General features: G+C 50.1%; 1 protein-coding gene and 1 long non-coding RNA gene across 5 annotated transcripts; one reads left to right on the top strand and one right to left on the bottom strand.

Moving 5' to 3' along the window:
* Window positions 1-4039: 4039 nt before the first annotated feature.
* On the bottom strand, window positions 4040-6864 carry LOC115032474 (uncharacterized). The gene is made up of 3 exons (XR_003838147.2): window positions 6710-6864; window positions 5441-5567; window positions 4040-4984 (listed from the first exon to the last, which is right to left on the bottom strand). It is a non-coding gene; the product is annotated as an uncharacterized LOC115032474 (long non-coding RNA).
* Slc16a5 (solute carrier family 16 member 5) lies at window positions 5096-17255 on the top strand. 4 transcript variants are annotated; one of them, XM_021178134.2, is made up of 4 exons: window positions 5096-5559; window positions 8312-8455; window positions 12173-12985; window positions 15331-17255. In XM_021178134.2, exons 1-4 carry the CDS (start codon window positions 5361-5363, stop codon window positions 15579-15581), a joined length of 1407 nt encoding a protein of 468 aa, XP_021033793.1. In that variant the 5' UTR covers window positions 5096-5360; the 3' UTR covers window positions 15582-17255. The 4 variants fall into 4 exon arrangements, with proteins under 4 accessions (XP_021033793.1, XP_029339909.1, XP_029339908.1 ...); XM_029484048.2 differs by lacking the exon at window positions 12173-12985 and having other exon boundaries at window positions 5097-5559; XM_029484047.2 differs by lacking the exon at window positions 5096-5559 and having other exon boundaries at window positions 8339-8455; window positions 12070-12985.
* The last annotated feature ends 868 nt before the right edge of the window (window positions 17256-18123 follow it).

Raw genomic sequence — 18123 nt, 5'->3', positions numbered from 1 at the left:
TTTTTTTTCCCTTCCTCTATCAAAGGTTGGACCCGAGGTCACCTTCTACCACATTTATTTTGCGTTCTCCCTCCTCATCGTCTGACTCTTCCCACGGGTTCCAAGTTTTGTGTATGCGCATGTGCGTGCTTTTCAGTAAGCACACTATAAATGCAATGCCAGTGGAGGCCAGAAGAGGGCGTCAGATCCGCAGATGCTAGAATGCTCTGGAAGCGCAGCGTATGTCGGGGTTAGAGAATTTTGGGATCTCGTTCTCTCTTCTCAGACCTTAGGTCTCAGGTCTCTCATGTCAGACGTGAGATCGGAAGTTAGGTCAGCAGGCTTAGCGGCACATTTTTCCCTTGGAGCCATCTTAGCAGCCCCGAGAGCTGTCTCTTCAGGGCTTTCTCACTCTTACTTCTGGGGCCCTGAAGCCAGAAAGGAGAGAGACATACAGAAGCCAGGAAGGGTGCCTCTGGAGTACGCAAATTATAGTGAGATGCAGATGTGCTTGATCTGGACATTGGACAGTCAAAGTTACCAGGGTCCCTGGCTATTGCCCCCTCCCCACCCCCCCAAATCCCCATAAGACCAAATCTCCTCCAGAAATCCCATCGGAACTTCCTGGGGTGGTTGGAAGGTAGGTTCTGCCCACTATAACTTGTAGCTCGGCCCTCCCAATCGTGATTCTCCACCTGTCCCTGCCTCACCCATCAAAGGATTCAACTTGTATCCTTGCCTAACCCTCCCCATAACCCAAAGTCCCCGTAGCAGGAGGGTGGGGCAGCTGGCAATAGACTTACAGGAAGTGGGGCAGCCTCTCATCTCCTTAGGCCTTAGGAGAAGATGAGTAGGCAGGCTGGAGCCTCCACTTCCAAAGTATCCTTCCTACCTTGTAGAAAGTGACTATCCCTGATAATACAGTTAGAGACCCTGCTGCTTGATGTGGGTTCTGTGAACTGGATTCTGGCCCTCTGCAAGAGCAGCAGGTGCTCTTAACTGCTGAGTCTTTTCTGCAGACCCTAACGAGTTTTGGTTTTTCGAGACAGGGTTTCTCTGTGTAGCCATGGCTGTCCTGGAACTCGATTTGTAGACCAGGCTGGCCTTGAACTCGGAGATCTTCCTTGCTCACATTCTCCCGCTCTCCACAGTCCCTCTCCTCACTGACTCGTTTCCATTCCTTCTTGCTCTTCTTCGACCAGGCCTCTAGGTAGAGAAGTCACTTTCAGTGCCCTTCTCATGCCTTGATGGCATTATTGGGGGACTTTGCACAGGAGCCTGTGACCTTTACTCTGCTCTCTGCCATCCTCAGATCTGTCCGCGGTGAGGGTTATCTCTCCCTGGCCTTCCCTTCCTACAGAACTTAGGTCATCACTGTGCCAGGGGCCAGTAACCTCCAGGTCTGTTAGAACCAGGATCTCTGCTCTGTACACAGGGGTCTTTGTGTGTGAGCTCTGAGACACACACACACACACACACACACACACACACACACACACACACCCCAGTGTCCTTTGGAGCCATTTGTAGGGAGCTGATTTTTCGGTCCCCTCTCTGCTCCATCTGGCCCACTCTCAGGACCTTGGTTGTCCTGGTTCTGAAGTTCTTAGCCTCTGAGAAGACTCACTGGGTTCTCTTTTACTTTTCTTTTTATAAGTTATTTATTTTTTTATTTTATGTGCATTGGTGTTTTGCCGGCATGTATGTCTGCATTAGGGTGTCAGGTCTCCTGGAAGTGGAGTTACAGTTGTGAGCTGCCTGCTGTGTGGGAGCTGGGAACTGAACCGGGGTCACCTGGAAGAGCAGCCAGCGCTCTAAACCGGAAAGGGTCATTTTAACTCCTCTTGCCCCTCCCACCCCCATCTAAACTTGGAACAGGGGCTTGTTTCTTCCATCCACCCATCCCACCCCCACAAGCCCTTGGCTGACACAGAGACATTACTAATGTGGCCCATCTGTGTTTCCCAGGTGACAAAAGAGTCTGAGATCAAAGGTGATCTGGCTTCCTTTCCTGTTCACAGATCATGGACTCCCTCTGGTAAATACTCGCCAGGAAATGGAGGAAAGAGTCAAGACTCTCGTTCTCACCGTCTCTAAGTGTGGAGGAGGTTGAGCCAAGGGAGCTGTCTGATCAACATCAGCTCTCAGGGACGTCTGAGCCTGGCCTCAGAGCTGTGCCAGAACCCCAGGGGCTAGAGCTACCGGAGCATGTGTGTATTTGTATGCATGTTTTTTACATGTTTTTTACACGCCTGTGTTGGGTGCTCTTGAACTTGTGCACACATGGTGATGCCTGAGGGTGATGTCAGAATCATCTTATTCACTGGGACAGGCTCTGCTCAGCAGATCCAGAGCTCACTGATAAGGCTACTCTTGATAGCCAGCTTGCCCCCGGGGATAGCTGGTCTCAGCTTTCTGAGGCTGGACTTACAGGCCTTGCCACTGGCACAATCTGAGATTTACCTGGGTTTCTGGGGATTTGAACCGTGGCCCTCATGCTTGCTCAGAAAACACTTTACCCACTGAGCCATCCCCCACCTCCATCTACTTGGATAGGATTTTTTTACTTTATCAGTCTCTTTTGAGACAGAACCTGCTATGTATCCCTCATTGGTCTGGTACAATTGTCTATATCTCAAGCTCTAGGGAACCCCATGCCTCTGGCCACTATGGACACCTCCATTCATGTGTACAGACACACACTTTAAAAGAATGCAAATGAATCTTTTTTAAAAAAAAAAAAGATTCAAGTTGAACAGCATATCTCATATAACATACAGGTCACAGAAGGTATTAAAGAGAAAGTAAACAGGCTGTAAGATTTAACAAATCAGTCACAGCAATCGAGAGTCACAGCATAAAGCCAATCAGCAGGGCAATATACTGAGTGGTTATGGCGGCAATCAGGTATTGAGTCAGCAACCAACAGGAGACAGAAAGGCAGGTGTTCTTGCTCTCTCTCTCTCTCTCTCTTCCTCCCTTCCTTTCTCCCCCTCCCCTTCCCCCTCCTCTTCTTTTCCCTCTTCCTGTCTCCTCTCCCTCCTCTTCTCCCTTTAAATTATTTTAATTAATTAACTAATTATTTAATAACAAATCCAGGCATAGTGATCACACCTTTAATCCCAGCACTCAGGACACAGAGGCAAATGAATCTCTGAGAGTTTGAGGCCTCCCTGGTCTTCAAAGCAAGTTCCAGACCAATGAGGGATACAAGGCAGGTTCTGTCTCCAAAGGGAAAAAAAAAAAAAAAAAAAAAAGGAAGAAATGAAAAGAAAAGAAAAGAAAAGAAAAGAAAAGAAGAGAAAAGAAAAGAAAAGAAGAGAAAAGAAAAGAAAAGAGAGGCCTGGAGAGATGTCTTAGCAGTTATGAGCACTAGCTGCTCTTTTAGAGAAGCCAGGTTCAATTTCCAGACTTCATATGATGCCATATAGCCTGCTGGAACTCTAGTTCCAAGGGTTCTGACACCATCTTCCAGCCTTCAAGGGCAGCAGGCATACGTGGTGTACAGACATACCCATAAGCAAAACAGCCCATACATATAAAATAAAAATAAATTTTAATAAGAGACCAAAACCAAGGGCACACACAGCCTCGAGCTCTGACCAGGGTGCTGAATCACCCCAGCTCAGCGTGTTTTAAAAATCTTATGGGGTGCTGGTGACTGTGCCCAGAGCCTCACACTGCATGGCACATGCTGCCCCCCCGAACTGTATCTCATCTCCAGACCCCACCTGAGCATCTGTACTCCAAAGTTGGGTGTTACGTAGAACGCAGAGCTCAGAACAGGGCCTGGTCTGCTTCTCTGTTTTAAAATTCCGGGACCATCTGGTGCCCCAGTGGTACAGGAGGCTGAGGGGAAGACTAGCGGGAGTGAACAAGAATCCCATACCCGGGCGGGCCACCATCCGTAGTGAGATCTCATGCTCCCTTCTGTCTGAAGACAGCTACAGTGTGCTTACATATAAGTAAATCAGAAGGAAAGAAAGAAAGAAAGAAAGAAAGAAAGAAAGAAAGAAAGAAAGAAAGAAAGAAAGAAAAAGAGAGAGAGAGGGAGGGAGGGAGGGAGGGAGGGAGGAAGGAAGGAAGGAAGGAAGGAAGGAAGGAAGGAAGGAAGGAAGGAAGGAAGAAAGAGCAAAGGGAACAGAGGAACAGAGAGAGAGTGTCCTATTTCTAAGGGTGTCTGAAGTTCCCAGATTCCGAAAACAAAAAGGTAGAGAGGGGGTCTTGTGGGAACAGCAGCTGATACAGTCTATCGCTTTAAACCTAGACAAAGTCTCTTTCCACTCACAGCCTGCCCACCACCCAGAGTTTGAAGGGACTGAGGAGATCTGGGGATAGGGGACTCAGAAAGGGAATGTCACTGGGCGGGGCGGGGCGGGGGAGGGGAGAGAGGGGGCGGGCTTAAAACTGCTGGGGGTTCTGCATCTGGACTGGGTATGGGGCCTGGGTGGTGGTATCTAACTGAGATAGGCCTGACTGTATCTGCATAGATTTTGTGTGATTGGGGTGGGGGTTGAGGGGGTAGATAGTGTGTGTGTGTGTGTGTGTGTGTGTGTGTGTGTGTGTGTGTGTATCCTGGAGTGAGTCTATATGCCAGTGTGGGACTGTGTATGTATCTGTGCCTGTCTCTGTACCTGTGTAAATGTGTGTGTGTGTGTGTGTGTGTGTGTGTGTGTGTGTATGCTCAGAAAAAGTCCCTTGCAGGCAACAAGATTCAGCACAGCTGTGGAGCCCCACTCTTGATCTTCCACACCTTGTAAAGGGAGTGTGGTAAGGTGGTTTCAAAGGCTTCTCTCTGCAAGCCTGAAGCTCGGCTGTCCTTGCTGAGCTGGCATCTGTGCCTTCTGTGCCAGCTTGCTCGCTGGTGGTGAGCTCAGGTTGATCTCCCAGTGGTAGGAAAGTTGGTGCTGGTACACAGGCAGCTCATAATGGAAGTTTGGAGGGAGACAGGTCCATGTCCCCTTTGGGAAACACCAGCATTTTGCCGGCCCACGGTCTGATCCTCCTGGAATAGTTATCAAATGGTTTCGAAGGTGCTCGTCAGATGATGTAATCCCTAGAGAGAATTCTGCTGCCCTACCTGTACCATTGGTCACTGCCTGCCCCACCCCTGCCACCTCCAGCCAGGCTGTCCCTGGAAATTGGGGTAAAGGAAACGCCAAGGCTACTGTGAAAACTTCTTGTCACCTCCCAGGAGGCGGTGCCCCTCCTTGATACTTAGGGCTGGAGCATAAGGAAGAAGCCAGTTTCAGTCACCCAGGTGGTGCGGCAGGTGGACCAGAGGAGAGCTGGCAGCCTGCCAACCACAAGGGGCATTCTCTTCCCTTCCAGGCTGCGGTCACAAAGAACCAGTAAGGCTGTGGCAATACCAGTCGCTGAGAATGGCCCAGGCCCTGGAACAAGCAGATGGCAGATGGGCCTGGGTGGTCCTCCTATCCTCCCTGGTGACACAGGCCCTCACCTTGGGCTTCCCTGCCTGCATCGGTGTCTTCTTCACTGATCTGCAGCGCGACTTTCAGGCCAGCAACAGTGAGACCTCTTGGTTTCCTTCCATCCTGGGGGCCATGGTCCACGGTGGGGGTGAGTAGCTTGAGGAGAAGGCATGGGAAGAAGGGTCTGTTGGGGGGTTGGGGAGGGCGTGATCTTCCTGACTTACCACATCCCTCTCTCTGAAGTCATAGGCTTCCTGAGATCTACTTGAGCTGAGCAGGGCCTGGCCCACCTGGCTAGAGTCCCAGCTACACTGAGTCCTGTCCGGGGAGGGCTGTTTTGCATTAGGGATGGGAGACAGAGGGCCACCTGAGGCACAAATCCAATCCGTGATCCCAGAGTCCTCTTGGTGACTGATCTGGAGCAGAGGCATTCAATGACGCTCTGAGTGACAGCTGGTACTGGGACCATCAGACCCAGGCTGGGCCATTGTTGTCTTCTATCCTACAGTAAGGAGACAACAGCCAGCACCCTGTCCAGCTCCTGTGTTATGTGGTGACAGAGACCTTGTGGGTCCTGGAACTAGGAGCAATTAGGAAATACGTGGGGGTGTCAATTATTAGCCAGTTAGAGATTCTCACCATGGCTTCAGAAGAGGAAAGGACAAGCCAGAAAGAGGGGCTACAGGGAAAGCCCCATCTCCCCCTGAGCGTTCTCCAGAGTCTGGAGCTCAGAGAGAAGACAGGCTCCATCCTGCCTTCTCCTTACTGTCCAGCAACACCAGTTGGCACCAGCAACCCCAATGATCAGAGTCCCAGGTGTCTATGCCCTGAGTTAGTGACCTCTTCTCAGCAACTGGGAGAGGACTCGGTAGACAGAGACCACAAATGGTGACTGGGTCAATGAGAGCCACAGCCATCTATCCATAGGCTACACACACACACACACACACACACACACACACACACACACACGTTTGGCTCTGCTGATTCCAGCTCTGCAGCTACCTTTGTGCCATTCCCCGGTAGCAGCAGCCTGATGATGGTTCCAGATACTTCCCTCACACCAGGAAAAAGGAAAATTGGGGGGAGGAGAATTGTCAGCCTCCACGGTGACCCATGAATTGACCACTGGAAGTGTGGACTTAGGGTAAGAAGGAAAAGCCAAGTCTGGCCCAGAATGTGTGGCCTTCAGGGCTGGAGAGTACAGTTGGGTATCTTAGAAGGATTTTGTTGCTCAGGCTGAGAGGGGCCTCAGTGAGAGACTGGAGACTAGGCATCCTGTGAAAACCCCAACTTACCAGCCAGCTTCGGGCTCACTACCCTGTTGGAGCTTCAGGAACATGTTGAGCCCATTGCTCGCCCAGAGGGTTGGAGAGCAGAGGCCAGCAGGCACCAAGTGCCTGTGGAGACCGGGGAGGGGACTGAAAGCACAGAGCACAGGTGGCTCAAGATCCCCGCCCCAACTCCACTCCCTCCCTGTGACTCAGAGCTCTTCCCAAGGTCACCTTCCTGAGGAAGGTGAAGTCTCAGAGGCGGGGAAGACTGTGTGTAGCTGCCGTCACACCCAACCAAAGCCTCCTTTCACTCTGCAGTAGCCAGACAGAGAGGGCCGCTCAGCAGCAGAGTCGGCAAGACTGCGTGTGAGCACCAAGACAGTTATTCTCTCTCCCTTTGATGTTCTCAGATCTACACTGGTTCACACTGTGCTTCCTCCCGTCGTCAAAGACACACATGAGTGTGCTGCTCTGTGTGCACACACTTTCTCTGCCCTCTGGCAAAGTAACCAGGGGAAACTCCATTGTATGTGTTTCCTGGGAGCAGGATGCTCGTGAATGTGAGCCTGTGAGATATCTAAGAGCAGTTGGCCAGTCCGACTGGTTTCTACTGGCCAGAATGTGGGACTAGTGAGAAAGTCACTGGGGTGAGACAGGCCCTGCTCTACATTGAGCCAAATGTTTAAGTTTGGATTCAGGAAGCTTCAGGTTGGCTTGCTTTAGTGGCTTCCTTCCTTCCTTCCTTCCTTCCTTCCTGCCTTCCTTCCTTCCTTCCTTCCTTCCTTCTTTTTCTCTCAGTCTTCTCCCTTCAGTATCTCTCAGACTCTCACTCTTCCAGCTTCTGTCTCTGTATTTCTCCCTCTTAGAATCTCTCCCTGTGTTATTCTTTCTCCCTCTCCAAATCTCAATCTTTCTGTCACTCCTTTCAATCTCTCTCTCTCTCTCTCTCTCTCTCTCTCTCTCTCTCTCTCTCTCTCTCTCTCTCTCTCTCTCTCTCTCTCTCTCTCCAAAAGAGCCAAAGGCCTACATACTGAACACGCTCTCTACATCTGAGCTCCATCTCCAGCCCTAGATGCAAGGATTGGGCGGTGGCTGGAACCAGCAAGCAAGGGAAGCAGACATCTGGTCTGATGTTCTCCCTAGCACTCCAAAGGTCAGAGTGAGGAGGTGCAGAGGGGTCCAGGACCCAGGTCAGATGTATGAGGTTGGAAGATTGTGGGGTGGGCGGAAGGGAAGGCTGGAGGGGAATGCTGAGATCAAATGTTCTAGGAGGTTCTTTCTGGAGCAAACCACAAGCCGGGGTGGATGTTCACGTAGGCCGCGATCCCAAACTGCAATTGTTCTCGGCTTAGGTTAGTGAAGGGCTGGCTATGCCCTCCAGATGTCCTTATCCTGGTTACACCACTCAACAGCTAGTTTGACCACTCATACTGTAGCGGGAGGAAACTGAGGCAGCTTTGCTGGGACCACCTGGCCAGACTGTGGCAAGGTGGTGACCAGAAGCCATGCTAGCAGATTTTAGTTATCGCTTAAGCCCCCGGCTAGTTCCTCTGAGCACCTCTCACCCAGCCCTACTGTGATCTGACTCCACACCTCCTCACCCACTGCTACCTTTCTTGCCTACAGGACCCCTGTGCAGCATCTTGGTCAAACATTTCGGCTGCCGAGTGACCATGATGCTGGGGGGTGTGCTGGCCAGCCTGGGCATGGTAGTCAGCACCTTCTCTGGCTCCCTCACCCATCTCTTCCTCACCGCAGGAGTGATCACAGGTAACCATGGCTCTCTCAAAAGTGCCGGGTGGGTGGAACTGCTTATAGTCTAGAGGAGAAGTCAGGTGTGGGGGCTGGGTACATAAGAATGGTGAGATACGGGCTGGAGAGATGGCTCAGCAGTTAAGAGCACTGACTGCTCTTCCCCAGGTCCTGAGTTCAATTCCCAGCAACCACATGGTGGCTCACAACCAGTGGGATCCGATGCCCTCTTCTGGTGTGTCTGAAGACAGCGACGGTGTACTCACATACATAAAAAAATAAGTCTTCTTTTTTTTTTTTATTAAGAATGTTTAGATACTTGAGAGTATAGGAGAGGCCAGGGCTGAGAGTGTGACAGCATCCCTGCCTGAGAGAATAGCAACAAGTTTAAAGAAGTCTTAAAGAAAGCAGTCTAGGGCTATACAATGAGATCCATCTTTCAGGATCATTGTGAGTTGGAGGCCAGACCGGACTATGTAAGTTCCAAACCAGCTTGATCTATAGAATCAAACCCTGTCTCAAGCAAACAAGCCAATGAAAAAGGCCTACTCACTGCATGGCCAGGGAGCAAGAGAGAGGAAAAACAGAGGGTCCCAGTAGCCCTTTGGGGACAGTGAGGACATAACACCACCGCCCCAAAGATCTCCCATTAACACCCCAACTCTCTCTTTTGTTTACTTAAAAAATATACTTATTTATTTTCATTTTCTGTGTACCAGTATGTGTGTCTGTACATCACACTCGTGTCTGGTACCCTAGGAGGCCAAACTTAGAGCATCAGATCCTCTAGAACTGAAGTTACAGAGAGTTGTAAACCACCATGTGGGTTCCGGGGCTTCAGCCCAAGGCCTCTGGAAGAGCAGTCAGTGCTCTTGACCACTGAGTATTGGCTCTAGTTCCTAGGCCCTGTGTCTTAAAGTTTTCACTCTGCCAATAGCTCTGTGCTAGGAACCAAGGCTTTGCTAGGAGAACCTGTTGTTTGTTTGTTTGGTTGGTTGGTTCGTTGGTTTGGTTTTTGGGTTTTCAAGACAGGGTTTCTCTGTGTAGCCCTATAGAACAGGCTGGCCTCAACTCAGAGATCCATTTGCCTCTGCTTGCTGGGTGCTGGGATTAAAGACATTTGCCACCATACCCAGGTACTATGTGAGCTTTTCAGGGACACTTATTAAAACCACAGCAAACAAAACACTTGTGAGGAGAGAATGAGGCTCTCTGAACACATACATATACATAGACACACATACACACATACACACATACATACACACATACGCACACACACAACATACACAGGAGGAAATGGTCATAGGCTAGAGATGTAGGATCAAGGGTCCAAGTGGGCAGAGGACCACTGGGGGCTTAATTTATAAATGGCTTTGTACTGAGATAAGAAATCACTTGAGGAGAGGGATGAATGACATTATCTCAGAGGCTAGAGTGTCACTCTGGCTGTGGTGACTCTGGGGTGATGGAGCAGGCAGAACACATTCAGGTCCCTGGGGTTTGTAGTTTGAACAGGGTGGGATGATGTATGTGTAGAGGAGGCTGGGCTCAGAATGAAGGGTTAAGATAATCCAGGGTGCTCTGAGTCAAGACGTCCACAAAGCCACCTGAAGGATGGGGTCACCATCCTCTGTGGTGGGAAGACAGGAGGACTGGGTTTGGAAGAGATGTGGATCTCAGGCTTAGATAGGCTGAGGTCCTGGGAGAGAGAGAGAGAGAGAGAGAGAGAGAGAGAGAGAGAGAGAGAGAGAGAGAGAGAGAGAGAGAGAGAGAGAGAGAGAGAGAGAGAGAGAGAGAGAGAGAGAGAGAGAGGAGCAGATAGCTCCAGACTCGGGAGACAAATGGGAGCCAGATGTTGAGATGAGGAATCCCTGCTGCCTCTGGGGGGATTCAGGTGACAGCTGAGGAGAGCTGAGCCTGACAAAGGTCAGCCAGAAGGAAGAGCTGGAAGCTGATGTTCAGGAGAGGGAGGGATGCAGTGTGCTGAGCTAAGGGAGGCAGGGGGCACAGTGCTGTGCTTGCCCTTCGGCACTGAGGTGTGGATGAGGAGGAGCCTGGGGCAGAGGTGCAGGAGGAGGGAACAAGTTCATTTCAGCAGTGACCAGAAGGGATGAAGTCCCCGTTACTGTCTGGAGGAGAGAATGTACAAGAACAAAATCTGGGACCCAGCATTCCCCTCTGTCCCTCTGCCTCTCTCCCTTCCTCTGCTAACCTCCCTCTCATCCTCTTTCCATCCTCCCCTCCCTCCTCCCCTCCCCTTTCTCATCTCTTGTCCCCACTTCGTTCATTCTTTCCGTTGCAAGGGTTTAAACAGGGTCTCACTTTTGTCCTTCAGCCTGGCTTTGAACTCATAGCAAGTCCCCTGCCTCAGCTGCCTGAGTGCTGGGATTACAGACATATACCACATCCAGTTCCTTCCCCTCCTGGTGCTAGGATTCAAACCCAGAGCCATAGGCAAGTTACACCTGTAGTCTACCCATGACACATCCGCAGCTCCCGGGTAAAAGAAGCAGCGAAATGGACTAGTAACCAGAAATTGTGGTGTTAAGAGACTTGTTTTTATTTGTTTGTTTGCATTCTTAGGGACTTTAATTTGTTGTTTTGCTTATGATTGTATTTTTGAGACAAGCCCCCCTCCCTTTTTCTTTTCTTTTCTTTTCTTTCTTTTTTTTTTTTTTTTTTTTTTTTTTTGGACATGGTATCCTTTGCTGCTGGTTTGGAACTGGTTCCAGAGACCAGGCTCACAGAGCTGGGCCTGAATAGCCAGCTCCTGGGTTCATTCGGCACCATAAAGAATGGCCCAGGAAAGAAGGGGAAAGAACAATACAAGATGGAGAAATTGAGGAGACAGCCTGAAGTAGGAAGTTTTCCCCTGAAGGCCTGGGTGGGCCTCTGTCCTGATGGACAGCTGAGTGAGGACTTAGGAGAGAGGTGCTGGAGTAGAGAGAGGAAGGAAGCCTAAACAACTGCCTCGAGGGCAGGTGAGCGACTGGCTCACAACCATCTGCAACTCCACTTTCAGAAGGACCTCCGTGGGTGTCAGACATGAACATGGTGCATATACGTAACATGTAGGCAAAACACTTATACACATAAAATGAATAACTCTGAAAAAATTTTTCTGTGACAAGTTCTCACTATGTAGTCCTGGCTGGCCTAGAACTCACTGTGAAAGCCAAGCTGGCCTGGAATTATAGGCCTCTAGGCCTCTGCCTCCTGAGTTCTGGGATTAAAGTCATTTGGCACAATAATACCTGGCAAGAAAAAAAAAAGGGCCAGCCAGTGGTGGCGCATGCTTGCAATTCCAGCACTTGGGAGGCAGAGGCAGGCAGATTTCTGAGTTCGAGGCCATCCTGGTCTACAGAGTGAGTTCCAGGACAGCCAGGGCTACACAGGGAAACCCTGTCTCGAAAAATCAAAATGAAAAAAGAAAAAAAGGAAGAAAGGTGGGAGAGAATAAAAGGAAGGAAGGAAGAAGAAACAGAGAGAGAGAGAGAGAGAAAGAAAGAAAGGTCATTGTAATTGTAGTGCTTGCAGAGGGGAGCTGGTAGGAGGAGCCGGGTGAGATGCTGATAGGGAGGTAGTCAGGTACCTTCCATCATGAAAACTTGGAAGTGTGTCTGTCCTAGGGCCAAAGGCGACAGACACGGAACATGAGCCAAGAGCCCTACTCCACGCGGAGGTGGAAAGTCCTACCAAGTCCCTGAGCTGATGTCCCCTCTCGCACTGCAGGCATGGGCATGTGTTTCAGCTTCCAGTCGAGCATCACGGTACTGGGCTTGTATTTTGTCCGCCGGCGGCCGCTAGCCAATGCACTGGCTTCCATGGGACTCTCCATGGGCGTCACCCTCTGGCCACTGCTGGCCCGATATCTTCTGGAAACCCTGGGCTGGAGGGGCGCCTTCCTCATCTTCGGTGGCATCTTACTCCACTGTTGTGTATGTGGAGCTTTGCTGAGGCCTGTTGCCACCAACGAGGTCCCCGAGCCCAAAGAAGATCCCCTTCTACCTCCCAAGATACCTACACGCAGCTGCCTGGCAACATGTGTCTCAACCATTCGGTACCACCTGGCCTTTGACATCCTTCGGCACAATATGGGCTTCTGCATATACGTCACGGGTGTGATGTGGATGAACCTGGGTTTTGCATTGCCACATATCTTCCTAGTGCCGTACGCTATGCATCATGGGGTGGACGACTATTGGGCAGCCATGCTCATGTCTATTGTTGGCTTCTGCAACATCTTCTTACGGCCAGTGGCAGGGCTGCTGCTGGCAGGCAGGAAGAGCTTGGCTGCCTACCGGAAGTACCTGTTTGCTGTGGCGATCCTCATCAACGGGCTCACCAATCTAATATGCGCGGTGTCAGCAGACTTCCGGGTGCTCCTGGGCTATTGCCTGGTGTACAGCCTGTCCATGTGTGGAGTCGGGATCCTCGTCTTCCAGGTTCTAATGGACATTGTCCCAATGGATCGGTTCCCCAGTGCCCTGGGCCTCTTCACCATCCTGTGTGGCATGGCTTCTCTCATCTCTCCACCATTGGCTGGTGAGAGCCTGGGAGGGAAGGCAGCCAGGCATGCCCAAGTGGGGTCTATATAGGTTGGGCAAAGGAGACCATCTGGACAGATTTGAGCCCAGTATACCATTGTCACAAGGGCCTTGGAATCTGTGATCCTTCTCTTTTCCCAGCAGCTTTCAGTGACCATGCTACAGTGTGGTATTTGCTTGGCCAGGCATGGTGGTACAGGCCTGTAATTCTGCCAGTTGGGAAATGGAGACAGGAAGATCTTTGGCTATGTAGCAAGTTGAGAGCCAACTTGGGCTATATGAGCCTACAAGACCTTGTCTCAATCTTACTATCAGAGAGAGACAGAGACACAGAGAGAGAGACAGAGAGACAGAGAGAGAGAGAGAGAGCACAAAGAATACTTGCTGCCCTTACAGAGGACCCTGGTTTGTTCTCAGCACCCACGTGGTGGTTCACAACTGTTCATAACTCCAGCTCCCTGGAATATATCACCTTCTTCAGGCCTTCACAATACACTTACATACATGCAGGCAAAACAATCTTATACATAAAATAAATAAATCTTGTTTAAGGAAGGGAAGAAGGGGGGCTGGTGAGATGGCTCAGCAGGTAAGAGCATTGACTGCTCTTCCAAAGGTCCTGAGTTCAAATTCCAGCAACCACATGGTGGCTCACAACCACCAAATGAGATTTGATGCCCCCTTCTGGTGCAAATGAAGACAGCTACAGTGTACTTATGTATAATAATAAATAAATCTTTAATAAGAAAAATAAGAAGGAAGGGAAGAAGGACTGGAGAAGTGGCACTTTTTTTAAAGATTATATGTAAGTACATATATATTATATGTAAGTACAACTGTAGCTGTCTTCAGATGCACCAGAAGAGGGAGTCAGATCTCATTACATTACAGATGGTTGAGAGCCACCATGTGGTTGCTTGAACTTGAACTCAGAACCTTTGGAAGAGCAGTCGGTGCTCTCAACCACTGAGCCATCTCTCCAGCCCGGCTAATAGCACTTTTGCCTTTTGCTCTTACAGAGGATCTGAGTTCAGTTCCTAGCACCCACAGAGTGGCTCACAGCCATCCGTAACTCCAGTTTTAGAGGCACCAATGCCCACCTCTGGTCTCCCTAGGTACCACATTCATGTGGCACATATACATACATGAAGATAAAATACTCATACACTTAAGTAAAAGATTTTTAAGGGGCAGGGAAGGAAAGAAGGAAGGAGAGAAAGAGAGAAAAGCTTTGCACTCCAGGCTACATGAATCTGTCATCTTCCTGTCTGGACCTCTGCTCCTATCATCAAAGCGTGGTGATAAGGGGCCTTGCTGTAAGTGTCTCAAGCAAAGAGCGGGACTCGTGATAAGAGCTCCACCTGTGTTAACTGTAATTCACACCTTGGCCCTCCTAGTTCCCACCTGTGGGTCCCAGGAAAATCACTATTCTTCCCTAAGCTAGAATGCCAACTACAAAGTGCAGAAGAGAGCATGCGTCATGACATCCACCCAGCCCAGTCACTGAGTGCAGTGCTACAAAGAGAAACCCTGTCTTGAAAAACCAAAAAACCCAAGCCAAAACAAAGCCCGACACTGTTGAGGCTTACCTTGGGGTGGAGGGGGGCGTGGATATGGGGATTCATTCGTGCTAGGAAGAAAACAAGCAGGATTTGTAAGACCTGTAGGGGTACTACACAACAGAGAGAGGGGGCTTCAGCATGGGTGGGAGGAGTCTGGTGCTAGGGGCGTAAGGTAAGTGCTGTGGTCACTATGGTCAGACCTTGAAGCTCAGCTGTGTGAGGGGTTTTTGTTGTTGTTTGGTTGGTTGGTTGGTTGGTTTCTCATGACAGGGTTTCTCTGTGTAGACTAGGCTGTCCTCGAACTCATAGACCCACCTGCGTCTACCTCCTGAGTGCTAGGATTAAAGGTGTGCTTTGTCCCCATCAAGTCACTGAGCCTTTTTCCTAAATTTGAGTTCCAGTTTCCAAGGAAGCCCTACTAGCAAATGAATCCCAAATTATTCAGAAAGAGATAGGCGGGGCCAGGGCCTGAGGCAGGGTCAGGGCTGAGCATATGGCTTGGACTCCACCAGCCCTTCTGTCTGTTTCTCCGGCCTCCAAGAGTAACACAGGCCCTCAGGCTCTCTCCTGAGGAGGATATCTGCCTAGACCAGAAGCCAAAGGTCTCTTCCCTCCTCTCACCCCACAAGTATCTGTTGTGACTTCCGGCGGGGCCAGCCATGATTTCCTATTGAGTGGAGACAAAGCTAAAATCTCCGCTCTCCTCGAATGCACAAGCTGGTAGGAGGAGCCTGTAGGGCTTGCATGGCGGATTAATTCATTCTCTGTCCCCCCCCCCCAGGATTGCTGCTGGACAAGACCAACAACTTCAGCTACGTTTTCTACATGTCGAGCGGCTTCCTCGTCTCAGGCTCTCTTATCCTGGGTGTGGGCTTCTACGCTGCAGAGAAGAAGAAGCTGAAGCAAGATGGGCAAGCCAAAATGGAGAACGCTACCTCAGAGATGACCTCAATGCACGGCCTCGCCTCAGAAAACAAGGGCAGCGCCAAGAAGCAACCGTACCCTGAAAGCATCTATATGACCAATGTCTGAACTCCAGAGATCCCATGTGACCTATCTCTGCGCTCTGAAGTCAGTGGGGGAAGCCTTCCTTCCAGGAAGTAGGGAATAGAAGTGGGCCTTCCTGGCTTTCTTCCTTGGGTCCCAAGAAGATTGGTCCAGAGTCTCGCAGGAAGCGAGACTAGGAAGGAAGCGAAGTCATGGCTAGCTACCTTGGATTGGCTCCTCCCAGCTGCTCCTACAACCCAACACTCTGGGGCGTCTCATTCATCCTTCCCATGTGGACTGTCTTCATCCTTCTTGGCCTCAGACTATTTTGACAAATTTGCCTTTCTTCCAAGAACTTACTTCCTCTTCTTCTCTTCCCAAACAACCAACCATGACCCCCTCAGGTCAGGAAGGTGAAGAGTGCTGCTTCAAGAAGCTGAGTCTTATGCTAACTGGAGCCATAGCAGGCACAGATGAAGAAAGAACCAGGAATACTGGTCCTGGCGCCTCTGCAGAGAGCAGGGAAAGAAACTTCTCTGCTGTCCTGGAAGGAGCCCTTTTGCTTGGGTCTCAGAAGTTATACAGTCTGAAGAGGTCTTCTGCCATTGAGCAGGGCCTGAGCCAGAATCTCCTTTTATCCGACTCTATCCACGTAGGAGTAGGCAGACCTTGACTAACCAGGAGACAAGAAGACAGGCTAGAGCCGGGCATGGTGGCGCACGCCTTTAATCCCAGCACTTGGGAGGCAGAGGCAGGCGGATTTCTGAGTTCGAGGCCAGCCTGGTCTACGAAATGAGTGCCAGGACAGCCAGGGCTACACAGAGAAATCCTGTCTCAAAAAACCAAAAAAAAAAAAAAAAAAAAAAGAAGAAGAAGAAGAAGAAGAAGACAGGCTAGGTAACTTAAGGAACATTATAAAAACTGGCTTATATGTGCAAACCGTAGTCTGTGCTCTGCTCTTGGCCTCTGAGGTTCCCCTTTCTCCGGTATGTGTTGGAGGTATCAACGCTGAGGCAGTAACTGTCTAAGTCGGCAGCTGCTGCTAGCCTGAGCCCATGGCCTGGAACTATGTCCACTTATTCACTTCTGGTGCTGGTCTCTGAGGTCATCTCTTAAGGCTAGCTGTCATCAGCCCAGGCTTGTCGCAGGAGGGTACTCCAGGGAAGAGGAAAACAGTCTGAATTATATACAAAAACATTCCCTGCCACACGGGTCATGAACTCTGGACTAAGAAAAGCGGAAACCAGGCCTGAGTAAATTTCCTCCATTCCCTCAGGCTGGCAGGAACTTCTTGGGGTTGTTTGTTGGTTCAGGCTCCACCAGGCTCCAGCAAGAAAACCTTATCAGAAAAATGATTTTATTTTCATGACTGACGCCAGCCAGCCTTCCTCCTCCACAAGTCCATCTGGCATGAATAAGCATCTTTAGGAGTCGATCGGTTCCTCTAAGGTGCTGTCACGAGTGCCCCCTCATGGTCAAAGGAAGTACTGCAGAAGTGCATTTGCTGAGTTGCTTATGTTCACTGTCTCTAGACCTTGGGTGGAGAAGGCTGAGTAGGTAAAGGTGCTGGCTGCCATGCCGACAACTTGAGTTTGATTCCTGGGACCCACATGGGGAAGGAGAGGCCCCACTACCACAAGCTGTTCTGTGGTGTGCCCATGTGCGCACACCACACACACATACAAATAAATGTTATTAAAAAAATTTTTTTGGCCTATATGAGATGCCATCTTCCAATTGAAGTCTGCCTCTATGTCTAATGTCCCCCACTGCTTTCCGGATCCCAACTCAGAACTGAGCTTGACCCCACCCCCACCCCCAAGGCAGTTTCTACGCTGAAGGGCAAATGCCAGGGACCTATTTTTCATTCTAACGAAAAACAGAGTTGGGGCTGGCTAACAGGCCCACGTCCAGGAAACACTCCAGGAAAAATAGAATCTGTGATCCTCCAGCTAGGAAATTTTCATCACACTTGCCCGTTGGTAATAATGGCATTAATCTGAGGGCAATAAGCAACGAAGAAATGAGGGTGCAAATGTAGTTTAGTCACGTACATCAAACCTTCACTTCCATCTCCAGCCCCACCCATGCCCAGGTGTGCTGTAATCCCAGTTCTCTGGAGCCTGGGGCTTGGAGACAAGATGGAAGCAAAGTCTACTCTTTTGTAGCCAGGATCTGCTTTGGACCATCCCTGGAAGATTTTGAGGGGAGTCTGCAAAGTATTTGTTCTGGAATCTCAAAGGCTCCAGGTCCCCAGGTCTTTGATGCTCTGACTAGTCAGACGCTTGGCCATCTTGAGCTGAGATGTAAGAAGCCTGCCTAGCCTGGCTTCTTATAAAACCTAAAGGGCACAGAGTTCTCACGGAGCAACCTTGGTTCTCAAGCATCCAAACTAAGATTAAAACTCTTGCTCCTGGTCGATGTTGGGCATGGATTGATCACAGGGACTTGAACCCCAGAGGTGGGGGCCAGGGAAAGGTGAAGTACACAAACCATTCTGCTGTGATTCAGGTCCCTGGTACCAAACATAGAGCTAAGTACCTGACCCCTGACCCTTGCCCTAAAAAACCCTTACTGCCTCCATCCT

Source organism: Mus caroli, unplaced genomic scaffold (genome assembly GCF_978045245.1).
Source record: "Mus caroli unplaced genomic scaffold, Mus_caroli_1 scaffold_13, whole genome shotgun sequence".
NCBI lineage: Eukaryota > Metazoa > Chordata > Mammalia > Rodentia > Muridae > Mus > Mus caroli.
The sequence above is the reverse complement of the archived record's forward strand: the minus strand, read 5'-3'. Positions and strand labels throughout refer to the sequence as shown.